Raw genomic sequence first — 16,299 nt, forward strand, 5'->3', positions numbered from 1 at the left:
AGGAGGAGGAGGAGGAAGAGGAGGAAGAGGAAGAGGAGGAGGAGGAGGAGGAGGAGCAGCGTGGAGAATCTGTCCTCACAGTTTTATACTGGCAGAGAAAGAGAGGCCGAGTTTTCCCTGCAGAGAGGAAACCTTCACACATCATCAGCAGGAGAGCTGTGATTGGCTGCAGCTGCAGGACGGCCATCATCATCATCATCATCATCATCATCATCAGGACCACCACCATCGCTGGCTCTGGTCTCATCACTGATCCTTAAAGGAAAACTCTGTGCTCGATAAGAAAATGAAGTGATGAGATGAAGATGATTTATTGAAGGCACAGAATCAACAACCACATCTACAGCGACGACATTTACATTCTGAAGTTAGTCACAGCTGACAGTCAGCCTCCACTGGAACTGACAGGCAGAGGAACACAGTGACATGGATCACAGAGTACAACATCCTCCATCAGTTTACAGTGCAGTCTCAGTCTCAGTCACACCTGGAACATGACGGACGTTTGCAGTCCTTTATTACTGATTACATACATTGAATGTATTGGGACTCTGGTGTCTTCTAATACGTCAAATTAAACTCCAGCTCTTACAGTAAATTATTTTTACTCTTAATTATATTAAAAAGTGTGTTTTATTTTTTAGAGAGTACAGGAACCTGTTTCCAGCGTGGTAGAAACACTTTATCTCCTCACAAACATGTGTTTGGGTTCTCAGGGTGTGAGATTAGACTTTTCCAGTCATTTCAGTACAGACAGTACATTCCCCACAGCCCGCTGCTGATAAACAGGTGTGTGTGTGTGTGTGGGGGGGGGGGGGGGGGGGTAATACCAGCTCCCTCACACACACACACAGAAGGCTTCAGAAGGCTGTCTGAAGGTTAACACTGGGGACTGCATCATGTCAATGAGAGTCCTATAGAAAGACGTGTGTGTGTTCTAAGGCGCTGTGCTGTGTGTTCCAGCAGACAGACAGGCAGGAGTGTAGATCTTCACCGTCTCATCCCAGGAACAGTCCACCACCTGCAAACAACACAACACAAGGAGGTGTCAGGGTGTTAAGTGCCTTGCTCAGGAACACATCACTAACTAACGACGGCCGGCCCACTGAACCTTCAACCAGCAAACTTACATTAAGCTGGACAGACCCACAGCAGACTGCTGCTTCAGGAGCACGACGAGAGCTCGTGACACTAAAACATGACGGTATTTCTCCTCCAGGTGAAAAGCTCTGTCTCCAGCTGCAACTAACTTAACAGACAAATCTGAAGCTGGTCGGCCTCTGTTTGCACAGTATTACTTTGATTAGTGTTTGCACTTAAAAATAATCCTTTTTACTTCTTTAAAATGTTCCATTTGTGGAGAGGAGTTCAGTTAAAAGGTCTCACAGATACAAGTTAGAAACTCAAACATTTCAAAATGCATCTGCACTGTTGCATTTTGTGACTTTCAGTCAAATAAAAAAACTAAAAATCTTTAGTCATAGATTTTGTTGATGAAGTTCTCTCAAAAATAGTGTTAACATCTTGTCTCATTCTCATGAGCTGAGTGAGCTGGAGAAGCCTCGCTGCAAACACAGACCCACTCTGTGTGCTGATGGGTTTGTGAGAACAACAAGAGGTAAAAACAAAACACAATCCAGTGAGAAGCTGCTTTATGACCATATGCACTGAATGTTCTCTACTGCAGCAGAACAGAAAGAGACTGGGCAGGAACACACACTCACACACTGTGTTTCTCTGCAGACAGAGTGGGGTCTTGTTTTCTAAGAGCAATAACTCTTGAGTTTCCAGCTGAAATAAGCTGAACTCTGTCTTTGTGCTGCAGGTGGAGTGAGGACAGACGTCTGAGAGGACAGACGTTCAGCTCTCCGTCTCCTCTGACCAACACTTACATCAGTGTCTCAGATAAATTACCCTCCATTATCTGGTCTGGGACAAAGACATTTACAGAGACTGGCTGACAGAATAAAAACCGTCTTCTTTCCTTCCTTCATACAACATAATAAGACAGTAACTCCTTTTGCTTTCATCATTCATCACTAATGTACAGACAAAAGATGCAGATTGACAGTAACCTTTAATCTTCCTTTTTGTAATATAACTTTTAATGGAAGGAGTTCATGGTAGTGTGCTTTAACAAGATGCACTATCAACAAGAATTAATATAAACTCTATTTTCTACTTCCTATTTTCAGATTTTATATATTTTTGTCGTCCAATTCAGAGGTTGCCAATGTTTTTACAGCAGATTGTTTCTATGTTGACAAGTAGAGAACATTCAGTCCATATGTTCCTACGTTGTTCCAAAGCTTTATCTCAGCTCTAGTGTGTTTCTACCTTTAATAGTTGAGCGTAACTGTTCCTCTCAACCCTCCTACAGTCGTGTTCCTGCACACAGGAGACAGATGACTGTTCACACATCTGTCTCTATCGATCCTCCCAACACACAAATACATCTTTATGTGACTTACATCTCTCGACTAGAAAAACATTTTTCACCAAGGAGACAAAACTGACTTCATTTACCAAACACCATGACACTGTGAAACCTCCATAAAATAACAGAGTGGAGCTGAAACTACAGTGTTTTCTCCGTCTTGTCAGTGGATGGCTGCACATCTCTGTGTGTGTGGCTGAGTTATCCTGCAGCAGCGGTAAAGCCTGGAGAGCTGGCTGCACCCTGGACCAGAGCCAAGTCGTTTACCAAACAATTAGTGATTAGTTACTCACAAGGCAACACAACTGCAAACCAACAATAATAGAAGCAAATGGAAAATTTTTACAGGCAATAAAAGACATTCACTGGAAAAATTCCAGTAAAACTGCTAATAAATAAAAGTGTTTTTTTGAGGACAGACTTCCTCAGCAGGTACAACTCACTGAGAAATGTTCCTGACTTTACTTTGTGCACTGAGACTCAGACCAGAAGAGAAGGAGAACATACAGCTGTGTCTCCACCTCCCTCTCTTTGCTCTATAATCAGGCAGGACATGGCTATCAGCTGAATGACATGCCTCTGTGGGGACGTGGCTATCATCTGAGTGACACACTACGCCTCTCTGTCGTCTCTCCTGGCTGCAGAACACAAACCGGCTGATGAGTTCAGCCTTTGCTCACAGCTTTCAAAGTTAAACACCGGCTACATTTCCACATCTATTCATGACACACACCGTCACAGGTGTTAGAACTGGCTTTGTGTTTGGTCGAACAGCGAAGGAGAAGGGACAGCTGCAGCCCACTGGTCGGGGGAAGTGAAATTCTAAATTCTAAATACACGATTGATGGTTTGAATCTTGACTGGGAGGAAACCTGCTCCTTACTGTCATTCTGCTGCAGGGTTTCCTACTTAGCTTGTTGCATTTTGGGTGTAAAGGTCCTTAAATCTTGTCGTCAGCTCAGCCAATCAGAAATAAGCTGTCAGCTCAGTCAGTAGAAATGTATTAACATGTCAGCAGGGGCTGTGCTATAATTAATTATAATCCATCACTGTGTTAAAAATCTGTCACAGTTTATTTTCACCTGTCATATTATTATTTCAGACCTGTTTACTGTTGCATTTTGTATGTGTGAATTATAAAGGACTTAATACCCACACAGCTGTTTAATCATCCACGTCCGCATCGTGATGCATCATAGAGACTCAGCAGGTGATTTCATTGATGGGTTCTAGAGACGTGTGAATCTGTGCATCTACACTATTCTGGAGTTTCTGTGCATCTAAAGCTGAGACTTCTGTTTTAGTTTGAAAACTTTGGGTTGCGTTTAAGTCTGGAGCGGCAGAAATGGAGACGTTATGGACAGAGATTATTTCTGAAACAGAGCTAGCTGGTCTGTACACAAATGCAGCATTGCCTTCATCATCACACCATCTGCCTTCCTCCTGACCATGGGGCTTCCCTTTCTACTCGTTGTTGTGCTCCTGATCAGATCTTTGAATCAGTGAGTCAACAAGCTGAACGGTCTTTCAGGGCATGAGTAAGCAAAGTGGTTGTGCGGTGAGTCAGCCATTGAGAAGAGGAATGCCTTTCTTTAATTAACTTTAATGGCTGAACATAATGGAAAGCCATACACACCGGCCAAGACTGCAGCAAAGCACAAAGAGAGAGAGAGGTATATACAAAGTGGGAGAGAGAAATGACAAGATGTGTAATGAGGAAGGGATGAGCGCTGGAGAGGAGGAGGAATACAAGAAAAAGGCTGTAAGACTAAAGGGAATATAAAAGCAAGACAGAAAGTTCAAAGTCTGACGAATGTTCAGTGTCTTCTTAAATGTCTTTTTAATTTCAAATAAAGAGAAAAAGATGAATGAAGAAACAATAATTAAAACACTAATAAGGCTGTGGCAGATATGTACGGTCATATGGTACAATACACTCGTTATCACTGTTGAATTGTCATGGTAACAGTGCTGAGTGACAGCTCCGGGACACTTCTCCAGTAACAATGTCCACTTGTTATTATTTGGCTTTAAAATCCTCAAAAAAAACAAAGACTATAAACTGTGTGACCACTGTACTGACACATACATACAGAGCTATCACTGCCAACACTGTACCTAATACCATTAATGTGACTATACATAGTACCAGCCCTGTATTAGAACCACAAATACCACAACATGCTCCACCACCACACTGATCGCTTCATGTATCGCTGTAACAGTACCACTGGAACTGTGGCAGTTACACGGAGGATTTCTTCTATAAAATGACCAATCTACAGACCTGTGAATGGCTGTCATCCTCCATGCCTGTATGATCTATCGCCTCATCCTATCTCCTCCGAACACACAAACACAATACCCACACACACTTCTATGCCCAGTTTGTGTGTAAATGTGTGTGGTTTGGCCTGCAGTGCTATAAAGAGGGTGATCCATCAGCCACATGTGGCTGCTCTTGGATAAGACCGGAGACCACACCAGCAAGGGAGGGAGTGTGTGTGTTCATGAGACAAAGAAAGAGAGAGAGCACTGAAGAAACGAGTGATTAGAGGACAGAGTGATTAGAAGAGAAAAGATAAGAGCAAGTTAGCACCGATATCGCAGGGAGAAATTAAAACACAAGAGCAGAAAGGAGGGTAAAGGCGAGGACAAGAACAGACCAAAAAAAAAGTAGAAACTGGGGTAAGAAAGGACAAAGACAACGTTAGAGAGGAGGTAAAAAAAAGATGGGACAAAAGAAGTAGTGCAAGAGGGGGAGGAGTGGAGTTTGCAGAGTAGGACAGATAATTTAGCTTCACTGAGTTTCCAGCAGATTAGCCTGATGTCAGGATTACTGAACAGGCAGCCATGTTTATCGAAACAATGTGTGGGTTCACTCTAAGTTCTCACAACAAAATATTAATGCAGCATCAACATTCAAATCTTTTACTGTATGTTAGTTTTGTGCAGCTGGACACGCACCACACAATATATAATGTTTTAATATTCAGAACTTTTATACTCTTTTAAACACCTAACACAGAAGACGCCCTCTCTGTCCATCTCCAGCTCTTAACGACATGGATGAAGTTTGTTGATTGTGCATCAAAATTATTTTACAGTTTAACACAGTGAATAGACATCAACCACTGATGGGCATTTCAATTTGATAATAGCACTTTCAAGTCTGATGTGTAAACTTTTTAGTTAGTAATCGTATTACATCCTCAGCTACTTCTTCTTCTTCTTAAAGAATCACTCTGGATCTTATTTTTGTAGTTTTGATCATTGGCTGTTATAATATCAAACTGGTCTGGGAACAAAGCTCCAAAAGTAAGACCCAGGTTATAATAAACTAAGATCCTTTCAAATTATAAATGATCCCTTCAGAAAATACTGTGGTTAGTGTCACTAATGTATCTGATATAAACACATACGCCGACGATACTTTGGTATATTTTATGAAACTGCTTGACCAAACGTAAACAGCTTTCACATTTTCATTTTACATGTTTATTATGCTTTTCGCTAGAGTTGCTGATGCTTTGTTCATAAATCAGAATAAAGAGACTGGGTCTACATGTGCAAGTAACAAGGCCTTATGTTAGAGAATTTTCTTAAATAAGAAGACACCATGTGTACACTTCTCTATTCAGAGGAGAATTTCTCCTGCACACTGGTCTTCAGGAAACAAAAGATGTGCAGAAGCTTTTACAGTCAAAACTTGTCTTATTGAAGATGAAAAGAAACAAACACACACACACACACACACACACACACACACAGTTGACACACAGTTGACACACAGTTGACACACATGCACATGTAACCACCCACAGAGACACACATGTCCTGGTCAGCGGTCTCCATGGAGAACAAAGAGCTGACTCAGCCAATCACAGTGATGAGAACGAGACGGTAGATCACAGCTGTCAATCACACACACACACACACACACACACACATTGTACACCCATCTTTATTTATCATTATTATTCTAAGATCACTGGGAATTACCTGCGTTACATTTTTAAACTGTGAAGGAGTTTCTTTACCAGCCTACTTTCTGATGTGATTCAGACGGAGCGATGCTCTGAGGAAATTAAACTAAACAACAAAAACAGAACAAATCAGCCAGAGAGAGAGAGGGAGGAAAACAAAGATGGAGAGGGAGGGTCGAGATGGAAAGCCAGGGACAGTTAGAGGGGAGATCTGGTCTGTGACGTCTTCAGCGTCGTCACAGCTATTTGTGTGAGTGTGTTATTTTACAGCCTGTTTCCTGTAATGACATGTCTGATAACAACACAACCAACAATACAGCTCATTACTGTTGCTCCTTCACACGCACACACACACACACACATACACACACACACACACGTGCACATACACGTTCTCAAACACTGACAATACAACTCATTACTGCAACTGTATCTCACACACACACACACACACACACACACACACAGCTCAAACACCGTCTGTCAGATTGAGAATGGGAACTCGGAGTCGGCAGCCGGGACAGCTCGCCCTCTGTGATTGGCTGCCAGGAGGAAACTGCCTGTTTACCGTAATGTCGTGAGTTCAAGCCCGAGCTCGTGAGGCGTTATCACGTACGCACTTCCACCTCGTCATTGTCTGTGTCCTGGAAAAGTGCTCCATCAGATTTTCCAGTGAGCTATTTTTGGCTCCAAGAGAAAAATCAGATAAAGCTGCATGCTGAGAAAATGAAGTCGTGTCAAGTGGAGGCAGACAGGTTAATGTAAATGTTAATTCAAATCTCATTAAAAGACCAAAACCAACAATGTGTGGGTCTGTCTCTCAACACTTCTTGACTCTCAGCTCTGAGCCAACTGGACATAAATCTTTACTAACACCTCACAAATATAGTTTCATTTTTAAAAGGCTCAGATCTGGATAAAGAGCTTTCAGTTCTTCTCAGTTTGCCATGAACAACAATCTTGCTCGAGACAAATAATCAAATAATTCTTGGTTTCATTTTCACTCCACCCAAGTAGAACCAGCAGATGGTCATTTAAACTGATTAGTTAATCTGTCCATCACATACTTCCAGAGACAAATATCTTGCCAACAACCACCCAGATTGCAATCAAATTTGTTGTTAATATTCACACTCCATAGAAGATGATTTCTAATGATTTTGCTGACTGAAACCTTTTCTCCAGCTCCACATTTCTCTCTGACAACACTTTCCACAAAGTAGCTCAAAAACAAAAACCCTGGATATTCACAGGAGGATGAATCCTAATGTTTTCTAAATGTTGAACAAACGTGAGCAATTATGGATGATGTGAAAAGGTTAATATGGATGTGGTTCTTTCTTCCTTTCTTAAAAACTCTCGGGTTTGGCAGTTGACTCACATCTTGGATGTTGAGTTCAAACCTGGATCTGAAAGTAGATTTTTGAGGCGTGACTGAAATGAACTGAATCCGGTTGCTGCCTGGAAGGTAAAAAATCAATCTCAAAACTAATGGTACTGTTTGTAAAATGGTCAGCCGTGATGTATGCTCCATTTGTAGTTAATGGGCTAAAACATGCAAAGCCACTTTTGTTCTTTTAAGGTCCATGATCAGATAAAAACGCTTGAAGCATTTTAAAGGCTGTTTTGAAGTTTAGCTAACAAAGATAAAGTTTTATTGAATCACTTTGAGTAAGAAAGTTCAAAATGACACCATTTTGTAGGACTGATGGAGCACCAAACAACTGCAACCGATTTCAACACTAATTTCCCATATTTAAACTCTGACTTCAAGTTGAACTCTGCTGGACGTCATTTCACTGCTTTGCTGTGGATTTATTTCTCTACAGGGAGGGTCTGAATGAGACGCCGCCTGTCTAAATTAGTGGAAAAACTCAATTAGACATGAGTGGCCTTTTCAATTCACTGCTTCTTTACCCTGACATGTTCGAACACACAGCTTCCTGACAGCCCTGTGTTAGAGTGTGTGGGTTCACCTCAGTCTGCTCGTGTGCAGACAGATTGATGGATGGCGCCATCTCAAAAAACTACAGCAAACACACACACAGGTAGAAAGTGGAGGTGGGCGCAGTGATTCAATGGTTACCCACACAGGGATGTTCCTAAACCTGAAAATCACACTGAGGAAAAAAGTCCTAATAATGCAGATAGAAGTCCCTCTGTATTTTCTTTTAGGGTAAATTCAGAGTGTGATAGAAACAAACAAACGTCCTGAGAACTTTACAGCTGGTAGGATATGAATCATAATAATCATAATAAATGATTTTATGAATAAAAGCAGTGTTGTTATTGTCATTGGATCCTCCACATTCAGCCTAAGACAGTGTTTTTGTCCAGTAAGTTTCAGACGACGTTCAGCCTGGTGAACATCACCTCTCTGTTGCTGACAGAGCAGCTACTTCTGATGACACAGATGCTGTAACACAGATTGGAGTCACTGTGGGTTGAACGGATGGACGCTTCAGTAGCACACACACACACACACACACACACCTGACATCTTGCATCTGGTGTTAATTCACATTAAGCCGTTCAATCCTCCTCAGGCTGCTACCTCTCTGTGCATGGACGTATTATAAAACCTGAAACTAACAGTCCAGAACAACAAGCTCTGCACCATCCCAAAGACACTTTGTTCAAGTCTGGGAGCAGCCAACATCAGGATTCATCATTGACTGGTTCAGAAAACTCAGCTACAAACAGCAGTACTGATTGTGTCTGTGTGTGTGTGTGTGTGTGTGTGTGTTACCTGGTTGGGGACGTGCAGGTTGAAGTCTAATCCACAGACGAACTCTGAGTGATGCTCCACCGTGTCCAGAAGAGGCTGGTTCCTGCTGTAATCCCAGAACCTACACAAACACACAAACACTAACATGTTTAACAGCTTTCCAAAAGATTAAACACACACAGCAGTACAGATCTCTACTACAGAAAAGTAAAACTTAAACTCTTGGAGCAAAAAACGTTAGCGTATTTTCAAAGGAGGACACATCATCAGCACAGATGGTGGTGTAATTTACTACAATGTTCATCTTTAAGTCAAGTGAGCCAAGCAACCGACATTTTGGCAGCGACAATCACCATCACATGTTGCAACTGTCATGTCCAGTAAGTGCACAGCTACTCTAAAGAGAGGAAGCCGACACCTGCTCATTACTGTCCATGATTACAAATCATATCATACAGTCAGTTATGCATGAGCAGGATTTAATATGGGAGGAAGGGAAAGAGAGAGACACAGAGAGAAACAGCTTCAAAAACATGAAGAGGACAGGATGTAAAGGAGACAGCAATCTACAGAATGAGATTCTGAAAAATAAAGATGACAAAAAATTAAAAGAGAAAGGAGAGCGAGGGACTGAGAGAGATGAGAAGTGGAAAGAAAGTAAGAGACAATAAAACTCTGCCTCCAGACCTCGGACAGCAGTGGCCAATCAGACTAATTGAAAGACTGTTTCTCTTCCTGGTCTTGACAGAGTGGCGTGTGTGTGTGTGTGTGTGTGTGTGTGTGTGTGTGTGTGTGTGTGTGTGTGCCAAAGCCCTGACGCAGCAAACACTCCCTCCAGACTCATCCACTTTGCAAATGTAATTAAATCATTTTCAGAGGGAACACTGCAGCTCCCATTGGGCTCCATTAGGCCTGTATTAATACTGGAGCTGCACGCACACACACACACACACACACACACACACACACACACACACACACACACAATGAGCGATGGGTGTCTGGGGAGCGTCAGGCTTTGAGAGATATTATATATTGAGTGAGTTGTTAGTGTAAATCACTGCTCACACTCACTTTGCTCCGTGTCTACATGTGCATCTGTGTGTGTGTGTGTGTGTGTGTGTGTGTGTGCTACAGTACTGCAGTACAGACTCATTAACATTCAGTCTTAATGAGCAGATTGAGTTTGTTTTGTGGACTTTGGCACTGATTAATAACTCAAACTGCCGAAGTAAAAAAACTAACTTTCCTTCAGAAAGTGGAGAGAAAAATAAACATGTCGACCGATGAGTATGAAGACGCTTTGGAGAGGAGACGTTGGGCTTCAGGGCGACAAAACGCAGCAGCACTTTGACACTTTGAAAAGAAGCAGAAGTGACAGGATTCAGTGGCAGGTACAGCCTTTTCTCTCTGTTGTGTGAGTTGCACATCAGGTGACTGACAGGTGTATTTTCACTGCGACATCACCGTGAACCTTTCTGATACATGACTGGTTGAATGAACTCCTCACTGCTCTTTGCCTCTTCTTCTCAATCTGAGAACAGTAGACCGGCTTCATTTAACGTCTGAAACATTATCTAAATATGAATTTGTATGTGTTTGCTACTTTATGGATTATAGAGACCCAAAGTCACTCATGCACAAATATATACATGAAGTGAAACACATTCATCACCCTCAGTGCAGAGCAATGTCTGCCACGTAATGAAGTGCAGGGGCAATAAAAAATCCCAGCTGAAATGAATGCATTTCTGTCACAGCGGTTCCATGCAGAGCATTAAGAGGCAGGAGTAATAATCCTGCGGCTGAGAGCCACTGTAGGCTTGATTGGCTTCATAAAATGAGCAACAGCAGTGATTTACTGTCAGCTGGAGTGAGTCGGCTTTTCAGACTTCAATAATGAACAAAACAGCAGAAGAAGAAGCAGATTTTTTTTTTCCTTATTCACGACCAAGGAAATCGTCTCACGACACCATGTGGAGGCACCAAGCCTCAGGTTTGGAACCACTGCTGTACGGAAACATGGATGAAAGTAGAAATGAAATGATTCATCAGTAAACTGATTCCAAGGATCAGACTTAGGGCTGATCTGGACATATTTTAATAGATCAGTATTGACGACAATAAATCAAATCAAATGCCAATCCCTCACTGTACCGTGTCCCTTCATCCTGCTCTGCTCCACAACATCACACAGAACCTTCCTCTGCAGATACAAGTGAAGAGTAAAGCAGAGCCGACGTCACACTCACCAGTTAAATACATCACTACTTTCACTTCTGTGAAATTATAACAGAACAATGACAAAACCTCTCATCGAGAATGTTCCACAGATTAACTGATAATAAAATAATAATTAGCTGCTGCTCCAGTTGGACTGAATTCAAAAATCAGGGACATTTTCAAGCTGAACTGTGAGGAAGAGGAGGAGGAAGAGGAGGAGGAGGGATCTGTCTTTTGTCTTTTTTTGTCTCAGTTTCTACTAAAGTTAATGTGTGATTCAGATTATAGGTTTAGATGACGTGAATGTGTGTGAGTGTATAAGACCAGATGACTGCCCCACTTAGACAAATACTCCATGTTATTTGTATAAATGAGGCTTGCACTCTTTTGTCTGCAGTTTCCATGGTAGGTAATTATTTAGTCTCTATTGTATTTCATTCTATGGAACCCTCCATTCACCTGTCAGCTTTGTGTGTGTCTCACTATTACTACGAAACTCATTAAGTCACAGTGGAGAGACAGAAAACGAGGAGGCAGGGAGAAAAATAAAAGTCAAACCCAGAGAAAATAAGAGGAAATGTAAACAAAGTATTTAACATCCAACAGAAAGAAACGTAGAGAGGGTGATCTGACCCATGACCTGACGTCACTGATGCCTTTAATTTCAACTGGAAATGAATGTGAACACACACACAGACACACACAGGCTGTTGCAGCAGATGAGGTGAGAACATGTTATCTAAAGCAAACATGAGACGTCGAACCTGCTGTTAAAAACAGAAAACGTGACGTCAGTGTCTCAGTTTCACGGAAATGCTAATTCTGATGACGGGTTTTAACTAAGTAGATGTCAATAGATAAATAATGAAAACATGAAGAGTAACTTCAAATGTGACGTGAAGATTAAACGTGCTGGATTTTTGTGAATGAACATCACTGCTACACAAGTGACTGTTCCCTAATCTGGTGCCCACAGCATCATATAACCAGTCACCAACCAGGCACCAACCAGTCACCAACAAATCACCAACCAGTCACCAACCAGGCACCAACCAGTCACCAACAATCACCAACCAGCACAACCAGTCACCAACCAATAACCAACCAATAACCAACCAGGCACCAACCAGGCACCAACCAGTCACCAACCAATAACCAACCAATCACCAACCAGTCACCAACCAGTCACCAACCAGGCACCAACCAGTCACCAACAAATCACCAACCAGTCACCAACCAGGCACCAACCAGTCACCAACCAATAACCAACCAATAACCAACCAGGCACCAACCAGGCACCAACCAGTCACCAACCAATAACCAACCAATCACCAACCAGTCACCAACCAGTCACCAACAAATCACCAACCAATAACCAACCAATCACCAACCAGGCACCAACCAGTCACCAACCAGTTGCTACATGATTGTTTTGATATGGTTGTTTTCTGACCTGCCACCTTGGAGCTTGAACCTTGAAGCTACTGCCAGGTTAGCTTAGCTCTTTAGTTCTTCATGCTAACATAAAGACTGACATGACTCTGTATGAACTCTAAAAACACACCTACCAGCACCTTCAACCCTCACTAATATATCCACATTACACATATGGATCATGGTCATTATCGAAAGAAACCAACGACACGAAGCGAAACTCAAACAACACCTACAACCAACCTCCTCTCAAATACATTCTGCAGTGTTTTTTTATTGTGACATGCATTTAACTATGCTCTGCCCACAGGAGCTAATAACCATAAAACTGATGAGCCACACCACAGAGCTACGTAAACACTTCAACAACAGAGGAAATCAACTCCATCATCTTTCACAATCAAATCTTCAGACCATCGCAGAGACAAACAACAAACAAACAACAAAGTTCATAAATCTCTGAAACTTTTCCTGTGTTGTCCTGGAGAAATCGGAATAAACGCTAACTGAATAATCAATATTACCTCAGCATCAAACACCAAACAAAGACAGAGGAAAGTTTCCGGTGAGAACAGAACAACTTCTATATTCCTGAATTAAATTTAGTGCGGCCTCGGCAGAGTTGTGTGCTTTCTCGCTGTAATTTGTTTATGTAATGGCCTCGTGTGCTACAACTTTATGAAATGTACCAGTTCATTAAAAAGCAGTTAACAGCACTGAGACATCCGAAACAGAAAAGGACTGAGGGAGTGCTGGTAAATCAGGCAGCAAATGACCAAACATTTCAACACAAAATAAATGTTGTGATGCTCAGCATCACACACACACACACACACACACACACACACACACTGGTGAATAATGATGATCACACAGTCACAGAGAACTCCCAGAATGCTTCACTCAAAACTAAGATTCAGACTAAAGCAACAGAGAGTTGTTGAGAGGAAACGAGGGATGAAAAAGGAGAAACAGAAGTGTGTGTGTGTACATGTACGGTCATATGTGACGACAGAGGAGCGTGTGCTCGGATCTATTTACATATGGGTGAAGTGTACGTGCATTCACGTGTTGTTCTTGGTGTGTTACTGGATCAGTGTTTGTACGACAGTGTCCTAAACACACAGGAAGGCCCACAGAGGCAGGTGTGTGTGTGGACACACTGAGTTTACACAGGAAGGTGCGATGAACAACACACTGACAGGTGGATGTGAGGACGCTCAGATTTGAGATCTGCTACACCTGAACACCTGACAGCTACAGGTCAGAAGGTTTTATTTCAGAGTTATTTCAGAATTTAACAACGATTTCTCAAATCTAAAAAATGAGGCTGACTATCACCTGACATCACATCAAACCTGATCACATTTTACATTTTATTTACTTCCTTAAGATTTATTTAGTTAAAACAACAGTAAAATATCAAATATCAAATATCTGGCATTTACAGAACAAATGATCACTTCTGCTGTTTTCCTCTGTAGATTAAAGGAGCAGGTTAACATCTGATGTAAACATGACACTACAGCATCAACATCTGGTTAGCTTAGCTTAGCATAAAGACTTGAACGGGGTGGGAACAGCTAGCCTGGCTCTGTGCAAAGCTAACAAATCCAAAACAAAACATCTTGTCCCAAACCATAAACCCATTAATAACCAACATATAAAAATGTCAATTTGCCGTTTTACATCAGGTTATTATTTCTGGTATTTCTAGGGTTAGCACCAGTTGCCAGGCAAATGATGGCACTTCATGAAATGTTGTTGTTAATAATTCATAACAAAGTTTTGTGTTTGTGATGTTTGTAGGGCTATGGTTTCCACAGTGAATCAACATGAACCTGTTTGATCAACAGTCTCACACACAAAGATTTGAACCATTTACTATGAGAAACACACGTTCACACAACACAACGATTCTTTTTAAATCGTAATGATGTTCAACAAAAAGTGAAACCCTGCAGAGAGGCTGCTGATCAACAGATGAACAGACTAATGAAAAGACGAGTCTCTCGTTAATGAGGCGATTAGAGCCTCCTGCAGTCAGACATGATCGATGCTCAGGGTTTACACACACACACACACACACAGGTTAAGAATAGGTGATGATTAGCTTGTTATCCAGTGTGTTTGGATTATTCAACACAAAGTAAACATACGTGATGTTTCTATGGAAGAAAGCACAAACACACAGTCAGTCTGTAGTCCTGATTCACTGCCATCCTCAGTGTTTTATTAAGATAACATCTGATGAAGTGAACCCACTGAGGCTGTTTTATCACTGCAGTAATGAATGGATTAGGGATTCTGGACAGGGTGGAAGTTAATAAAGGAGAGGGCTGAGAGTGGATCAAACTGAAGATACGCTGTCTGTACGATGCTCACTGTAAAAGGTTCACCTGCATCACAGCTCTGATTTCCCCATAAAACATACATTTACTTACACTGAGCATGTGCATGTCTACAGAACATTAGCAGAAAATATTATGAACAAGGAACAGCAACGTAACGAAAAGCAAGACCAGAGTTTTCAAACTGAAACGAGACCAGCAGCGTTTCCAGAAGTCTCCGTTTGAGGAGAGTAAAGGATTCAGTTCTACCTGTTCTGTCCTGGGCAGGTGAACGTTTGAGTGTCTAACTGTTTCACTGAGGGAGACTGAGGCTGAAACCGAGCATTGGTATTCTACAAACTTCCCTTGCACAAATAAAGGATGTCAGATTTATTATGCATTTGTTTTATGCCAGCTATCTTTTCCCTTTGTTTGTAGCCTCTGGGCTTCGCCTTGGAAAAACAAAAATAAATGTTGTTTGGTTCGTTTCTTATGTTTCTGAGGATCATTAACACAGATGCTGCTTTACCTTAAAGAGATATCTGAACAGCCCCGGGCGGAAATCTACCAGGTGGTGATTTCCCACTGTGTGTGTGTGTGTGTGTGTGTGTGTGTGTGTGTAATGAAATCAGTACTCAGCATAGAGTATTTGAGCCAATGAAAGCCTGGATCAATAAAACACAAGATGGCAGAGAACCAGCTCTCACCACATTTATCTTTCAGCCTTCCTTCTTCCCCTTTGGCATTCTCTCTCTCTCTCTCTCTCTCTCTCTCTCTCTCTCTCTCTCTTTCTCTCTCTCTCTGGCATTTATTTCAGCATCATCACTCTTTCATCTTGTCACTGATCATCCCTCCATCTTTTATTTAGTGTCTCATCAGGAGCAGCAGAAGTTGAATTAAGCCATTTAGAGTCATTCAAATAAAATGATGGGAAAAATGATTTATCAGAGAGAAGGATGAAAACTTGATGTGTCAGACACTTTCTCTCCTGTTTGAATATTTTAAACATACTTTGGTGTAACAGGTATTTTTTCTGCTTTCGTGTCTTCTTATTTCATGACCTCTTGACTGTATCTTGCAGACTGGGAGCTTGGGAATCAGTGTATTAGTCCATTTCGTACAGCATCAGTTAGTCGGACTGATCTTTAATAATTCTGGATT

The 16,299-nt window shown here is 41.7% G+C and overlaps 1 protein-coding gene across 3 annotated transcripts in view; it reads right to left on the reverse strand.

The window, feature by feature from the left end:
• Nucleotides 1–287: 287 nt before the first annotated feature.
• pex7 (peroxisomal biogenesis factor 7) overlaps nt 288–16,299 on the reverse strand; it is a 30,379-nt gene continuing 14,367 nt past the window's right edge. For all 3 annotated transcript variants that reach the window (XM_018674624.2, XM_051071640.1, XM_018674625.2), the window contains 2 exons: nt 9,173–9,272; nt 288–1,021 (listed from right to left, as the gene is read on the reverse strand). In XM_018674624.2, the coding sequence (XP_018530140.1) occupies nt 938–1,021; nt 9,173–9,272 (184 nt within the window). In that variant the 3' untranslated portion in view covers nt 288–937. The remainder of the gene's footprint in view (nt 1,022–9,172; nt 9,273–16,299) is intronic.

This window comes from Lates calcarifer, linkage group LG7_1 (assembly GCF_001640805.2).
Source record: "Lates calcarifer isolate ASB-BC8 linkage group LG7_1, TLL_Latcal_v3, whole genome shotgun sequence".
In the NCBI taxonomy this organism is placed as follows: domain Eukaryota; kingdom Metazoa; phylum Chordata; class Actinopteri; family Centropomidae; genus Lates; species Lates calcarifer.